Here is a 6,982-nt window from a genome sequence, read left to right on the forward strand (position 1 = left end):
ACTGATCTATGTATTAAGACACGGGGTTATTTGGTTGCTTATTTCTCGTTAGCGTCATTTGACTCTTTAATTTCCAACAATATCAATTGGTAAGAAGCACATGGAAGCAGAAGCAGCAGCATATGAGGAGAAGCCACTGGTTCACTGTCTGTCTCCTTAGGTGATATCTCATTGCTTTAGCATGCATGATTTCTCTAGCTAGTAATTTCCAATTAGAAGTTTACAACCATTTTGAATTTTCAACAATGCACCGAATATTCCCGTCAAGCAAGCGCCACCTCAACTGTCAATAGAATAGATTCTCAGATGGAGAGATGAACTGTGCTAGTACAAGGGGCGTAATCAAAATGAACGGTGTCCAAGTTGATGGTGTTTACTTTCTACACTTTCTACATAGCTAGCTAAGGACCACAAATAGTGTATCTTCCAATTTATTTATTTTGAAATAACAGAACCACTTAGGTTAGTACATTAGGGGAAGCCAGGTTCGAAAACTGATGGTGTATAGCACATATGGCTCATTCTTGGGATATCATGCAACACCTGCCAAAGAGCTCAAGAAGAATTCATGTAATGTCTTTCTTTTTTTTTAAAGAAAAGGCCACAACCTGACTTAAATTAATAAAGCCACCAGGCAATCAAGTAGCACAGATCGAGATGTAGCAAAGACAAACACGACAATACCAAAGAGGTTTTAACACAGCCACAACCGGCATCATGGCACGCAGGATGTCTTCCTTCACATATAATAAATTTATATAAATACAATACAAGTAGCGCCTATACCTGCGGGCGTACGCTTTCATACATAAAAATATAAATTTAGATTAATTGACAAAAACAGAGACCCTGAGTCACTCGGCGGCGGCGGCGGCTTTGTCAAGGGTGTTACCGATGTCGATGACGAATCGATACCTCACGTCCGCCTTGGCAAGGCGCTCCATGGCCGTGTTCACGTACTCGACGTCAATCACCTCGATGTCCGCCGTCACGTCATGCTTGGCGGCGAGGTCGAGCATCTCCTGGGTGTCCCTCATGCCGCCGATGCAGCTCCCGGCCAGGGTCTTGTTCGCTGTACATTAAATCAGCCACACGTACGTCAGTATGTGTACCAGTCAGTTACGCATATATATAGCTAGGTTTGTGAGGTTGAAGGACTTACTAGCAACCAGAGCAAAGGGGGGGATCTCCATAGGCTTCTCTGGGAGGCCAACCATGATCATCTTGCCGTTGGGTTTCAGTAGCCCCAAGAGAGGGGCCATGGGGATGTTTGCAGACACCGTGTTTATGATGCCATCCATGGTACTCATCGCAGCCTACAAAGACGACACATTTAAATTAACCTTGCCAGCACGCTAAACGCATAATTTAAGAGGCGACGCTATTTGTATAGCACGCAATTTTTTTCTTTGGTAGGCACATATGAACTCCTGTGTTGTTCTCCACCGGAGAGAGAAAGAACAATCTGCTAATGGTCATGCTTGGTTAAATTATGATTGCAACAATTCCGCATACCTTCATCTCCTCAGCATCCTTGCTGACAACGAACGCGTCGGCGCCTAGCCGTTCAAGGGCCTCCTGCTTCTTCCCCGGCGACGAGCTGATCACCGTCACCTTCATCCCGAAGGCCTTGCCGAACTTGACCGCGACATGGCCCAGCCCACCCAAACCCAGCACGCCGAGGTGCATCCCGGGAACATTCAGACCGTGGTACTTCATGGGGCTGTACACGGTGATGCCGGCGCACAGCAGCGGCGCGCCCTTGTCCAGCGGTATGGTGTCCGGGAACCGGACCACGAACCGCTCGTGCACCACCACCATGCCGGAGTAGCCGCCATAGGTGATGGTGCCGTCGAGATCGACCGTGTTGTAGGTGGGGATTATGCCCGGGCAGTGGTTCTCGAAGCCCTTGTTGCAGCTCTCGCAGGACTGGCATGAGTTCACCATGCACCCGACGCCCACACGGTCTCCGGTCTTGAACTTGGTCACATTCTTACCGACCTCGGTGACCTCGCCGGCGATCTCATGCCCAGGGATCATGGGGTACTTGGCATTCTTCCATTCGTTCTTGATGCTGTGTAGGTCAGAGTGGCAGATCCCGCAGTACAAAATCTTGATCACCACATCGTCGTCTCCAGTGCTCCTGAAGCAAGAATCATAAGAAACATGAACATCATAAAAAGAAATGCTATTACGTAGTACTACCTCTGTTCCAAAATATTTGAAGTTCTAGGTTGTCTGGCCAAGTTATAGGAAAAAATTCCAATAACCACAAAGTCAAATGCATGTACTATGAAACTATATTTTATGCTGAACTAAATAAACCAAATTGGTTATGAAAATCTCTGTATATTTTTCTAGAGATTTGCCAAACTTAAAGAAGTTCAATTTAGACTGAACGTAGAAGTAAATGCTAGTGTGTAAACTAGGCTAATAAATCTCACTAGTAAATCATGGTTTTGTCTATCAACTCAATTCATTGCTCGGTGATGCAACTAGTCTCAGTTTTTTTATGTTTTATCAAAGAGGCTGATGTCTGGCTCTAGATAACTGAATCCATCAAGAACAAGGTTGGCAAAAAACACTCACCCTCACCCACATGATCAACAAGATTCAAAAGCCAAACAATCAGTCATACATGCAAACGATCAATTTTTGTTTTGCTGATTTTTTTTGTCTAATCAAACTACTGAATTTCATCATTCATACAAATGATTTTACTCGTTTGAGAAAATCACATAATTCTAGGAAAAATAGTGATTTTAGAAAATCATTTGTTCGGACTTGCCTATTAATTATTAATCCTTGCAAAAATGGAGAAATTAGAAAATAATTTGCAAAGCAAATGGTAGGACTGCACATCCTTACCATCCACCAACCACCTTATACAGCTCATAGCACACTAGCATGGCTACGATAACAACATAAAACTAGTAGCACCAACTACAAATTACATGAGTCTTTTATTTGCTATTGCAAACTATACTTCGTAATGGCACGTACGGTTTGCCCACATGTTGGTAGCATTACCTTATATGGATATATGTAAGTAATAAATATCAAATGATTTTCTATTACAAACTTGTCGCGGTACATTTGCATGATTGCATCAAATGAGCCTAAATAGCTAGGTATTCGCTATTTGCAAAAGATGTGATGATGATTAAATTGAATAGCTCATTCTCTAGCAAAAGTTCTACAAAAAACTAAATCCTCTTGTGATCAAGAAGTTTCAATCCAAATAAGCTAATAAAAAAATCAAAATCAAAATCGCCAGGACCTCTTTGCCGGCCAGCCCGAGCATATCAAGTCCTACTAAAGTGCTAATCAATGAAGTCACCTAAACAGGTGTGCCGTTGAGGTTTGCCCACATGAGCCACCTGATTCATACCACACATAGGAAGAGCAAAAGCCACACGCACAGAAGCAGAGGAATTGTACTACAAGCTAAGGCTGGTCATAGTGGGGAGTAACTTAGACTAGTGTCTTGCATCTGACACTAGTCTAAGTTACTACCTTCATAATGCAAAGTAACATACTAGTAGTATCATAGATGGTTTCATTAATTAGCTCATAGACTCATTTTGTCTTGAAAAGCGTTATGCTATAGTAACATATTATGTTACCACCTCTCATTAATTACTTGCCACATAAGCAGAATTTTCTTGAAATGCGCTATATTACTAGCTAAGTTACTCTCACTATGACTAGCCTAATAGTGACAACTGACAAGTAACTGAGAGTGACACATCACATGTATGTATGTGCCTTTTACAACTAACAGTGGCGTGGCCTAAAAATTCCAAAACATAAAAAGGCTGGTGTCTACGTTACGCTTGTACTGAACACATGATAATTCATACAATTTGTTACGGTTGTACTGGACACACGCTAATTCATAGTACAGTTTGTTACGATTGTACTCTGGACAGATGATAATTCGTACTATTTGGAAATTAAGGCCGGATTTTAAATAAAAATTAACACAGAAAGCGACCTAATAACCACCCTGATAAATCCTAGGAAACAAAATCTCATGCCAATAATCCTAGATGCACGGAGCAACACGGGCATCTCAACGCTAATTAATCTCCACCCACCCTGATTTTTATGTGGTGGGTCCCGCCTCACTCCTAATCTCCAATCAAAACTGCCACCTAATTACAGTTCATTGATTTCGTAACAAGTCCGTGTGTGTAGCATTACTGTTCCCATGTCACAGAGACTATCCTGCGAATCTGCATGGGAACAAATTCTCTAAAATCATCGTCAGCTATGCGACAATTTAATAACGAGAATAAATTAAATTATTACACGGAGGAACCATGCATGGTGCATGCAACCAGAGGGCCGGGGCATGAGGGAAAAGCTAGCGAACTGTCCGTCGGCGAGCCCGGCCATGCATAGACGTGTCTCGGGCGAACATAGCGACAGCAAAGATGTTGTCTCGAGATGCGGAGGCGTGCTAGCGGCACCGGCGGACCCCTAAGCACGAGAGAGCAACTGTGAACCGTTTTCGGGGTTGATAGGCTGTTAAGCAGAAAAGAGGCAGATGTCTGGCTTTAAATAACTGATTCCCTCACGAAGAAGGTTCACATCACCATTCACATACACTCACACGACAAGGGCCAATGCTCAAAACCGAAGAATCGGCCATACATGTTAAAACTGCTGAATTTTATCATTCAGACAAATGATTTTACTCATTCAAGCAAATCACATACTTCAACCAATTATTACTCTTTTGAAAAATAAGGATTTTAGAGTTCTAGGACTGCAAATCTTAAAACCATCTATCAACCACCTTTTTCATCTGCAAAATGAGTGTAACTCAGATGGTTAGATTCCTTGTGGTGGAACTAGCCCATCAGGGTTCAAACTCTAAATTTATCACCGATCCTCGTATTTTTCTGAATTTATTTCAAGCTTTCCGGCGATATTCGTTTAGTGGAAGAAGACACCTCCATCACTATGGGGCGCCTTGATGACTTCGTTAATCTCAAGATATTGTGTCGGCTTAATATCTTGAAGGTGCTCGCATGGCTACGGTAACAACATCTGAACATAAAACCACTAGCGCCATCGACGAATTGCACAAGTCTTTCTTTTCCAACTGCAAACTACTGCTACGTAATGGGCACGGTTTGACCACATGTTTGTGGTATTACTTTATATGGATATATGTAAGTGATAAAAAAATAACAAATGTTTTCTATGACAAACTTGTGGCGATACCTCTGCATGATTGGATCAAATGAGCCTAATGGCTAGGTATTCATTATTTGCGAAAAGATGTGATGATTGTCAAACTGTATAACTCATTTTCTAGCAAAAGTTCTAGGAAAAACTAAATCCTGTTGCGATCGAGAAGTTTCAATCCAAATAAGCTAATAACAAAAAATCAAAATCAAAATCGCCACAACCTCTTTGCCGGCCAGTCCGAGAATGTCAAGTCCTACTATTAATCAATCAATGAAGTCACTGAAACAGATGTGCCGTTGAGGTTTGCCCACATGAGCCACCTGATTCATACCACACATAGGAAGAGCAAAAGCCACACATAAAGAGGCAGACGAATAGTACACAAGCTTAACAGTGACAAGTAACTGAGAGTGAGACATCATATGTACTATGTGGCGTCGCGTAAAGATCCCAAAACGGGAAAAGGCTGAGGTCGACGTTACGGTTGTACTGGACACATGATAATCCATACTATTTGTTACAGTTCTATTGGACACATGATATTATATTCATACTATTTGCAAATTAAGGCTCTTTTTCATATAAAAAATAACACAGAAAGCAACCCAATAACCACTGTGTATAAATCCAGGGGAACAAATTCACATGGCACATAGACTATTCTGCGAATCTGCAACGGAACAAAGGAGTATATATATACGGGACAAAGCAGCCGTGCAAGCTTAAGGCCACTGTTAGCCGCACAAATTCTCTAAAATCATACTTCTTCTGTTCACAAATGTAAGATATTTTGAATATTTCAATATAGACCACATATGAAATGAAATAAATGAACAAACACACTGAAATATATCTATATACATGTGATTTAGAACGGAGGATTGTTCAGGACGAGAAAGTCCAGATCTGGTGGACCGCTAATCATCGTCAGCTACGCGACAATTGAACAAGAATAAATTAAATTATTCCACGGAGGAACCATGCATGGTGCATGCAACCGAGGGCCGGGGCATATGACGGAAAAACTAGCGAACAGCAAACCGGATCGGACGGCGCCGCCGTGCCCGTCGGCGTGCCCGGCCACGCATAGGGGCGTCTCGGGCGAACGTAGCGACGGCAAAGACGCTGTGCGGAGGCGTGCTAGCGGCACCGGTCGAGCCACCGGCGGACCCCTGAGTACGAGAGAGCGTCTGGCTTGCGTTGCGTACGTACCTCCGGGTGATGGCGAGCGGTGTGAGATGGCCGGAGGCGTCACGCGCCGCCAGACCCACCGCCTTCCTCGTGTGCTGCTCCGCCGCCGTGGGTGCCATCCTGACTGACGCGCTCGAGGTCCGGCCGGCCGGAGAATTAGTTCTTGAGTAACTTCAGTGGGTGGTACTGGTGGTGGTGCGTCTCTGTTGTGTTGTCGTGGCTGCAAAGGAGGTTCCATGGTTGCCTTTTATGCTACAAGGCCCGCACATCTCGGATGTGCCAAGTGCGTCATCGCTGAGAGTAGTCGGCCGAGGGAGAGAGAGGGTATGGATGGTTCTCGTGAGCGCGGCGTGGGTGCGAACAGTGCCACTGTCCCGTCGCTGTGCATGCCGAGAGGAAACGAAAGGCTTCCTCTCGGGCCACACACTCGTGCTCCACGGGGTCTCGACTTGTACTATGATTCCATTGCCAGACTTTTCTTCCCCTCTCCATCTCCACCTCGAGGGGGTGAAAACAAAACAAGACCGCGACGTTTTCGTTTTTCCTTTGCTTTTCAGAAACATATCAGTCAGTATGGACGTAAACGATC

At 43.9% G+C, this 6,982-nt stretch overlaps 1 protein-coding gene across 1 annotated transcript; it reads right to left on the reverse strand.

Annotated features, from left to right (window-relative positions):
- Positions 1-707: 707 nt before the first annotated feature.
- LOC123128840 (probable cinnamyl alcohol dehydrogenase 5) lies at positions 708-6,691 on the reverse strand. Its single transcript, XM_044548943.1, has 4 exons — positions 6,415-6,691; positions 1,516-2,143; positions 1,163-1,316; positions 708-1,072 (listed from the first exon to the last, which is right to left on the reverse strand). The coding sequence occupies exons 1-4, from the start codon at positions 6,510-6,512 to the stop codon at positions 855-857; spliced, it is 1,098 nt and encodes a 365-aa protein (XP_044404878.1). The 5' UTR covers positions 6,513-6,691; the 3' UTR covers positions 708-854.
- Between the last annotated feature and the right edge of the window lie 291 nt (positions 6,692-6,982).

The sequence above is a fragment of the Triticum aestivum genome, chromosome 6A (genome assembly GCF_018294505.1).
Source record: "Triticum aestivum cultivar Chinese Spring chromosome 6A, IWGSC CS RefSeq v2.1, whole genome shotgun sequence".
Classification (NCBI taxonomy): domain Eukaryota; kingdom Viridiplantae; phylum Streptophyta; class Magnoliopsida; order Poales; family Poaceae; genus Triticum; species Triticum aestivum.

What these genes read in the sequence shown, in the direction of transcription:
- LOC123128840 (XM_044548943.1), bottom strand. Translation starts at nt 6,512, where the DNA reads ATGGCACCCACGGCGGCGGAGCAGCACACGAGGAAGGCGGTGGGTCTG. An exon ending in AGGATGCTGAGGAGATGAAG is followed by an intron (nt 1,317 to 1,515) that starts GTATGCGGAATT and finishes TCGTCTTTGTAG; the next exon opens with GCTGCGATGAGTACCATGGA. An exon ending in CCCCTTTGCTCTGGTTGCTA is followed by an intron (nt 1,073 to 1,162) that starts GTAAGTCCTTCA and finishes TTTAATGTACAG; the next exon opens with CGAACAAGACCCTGGCCGGG.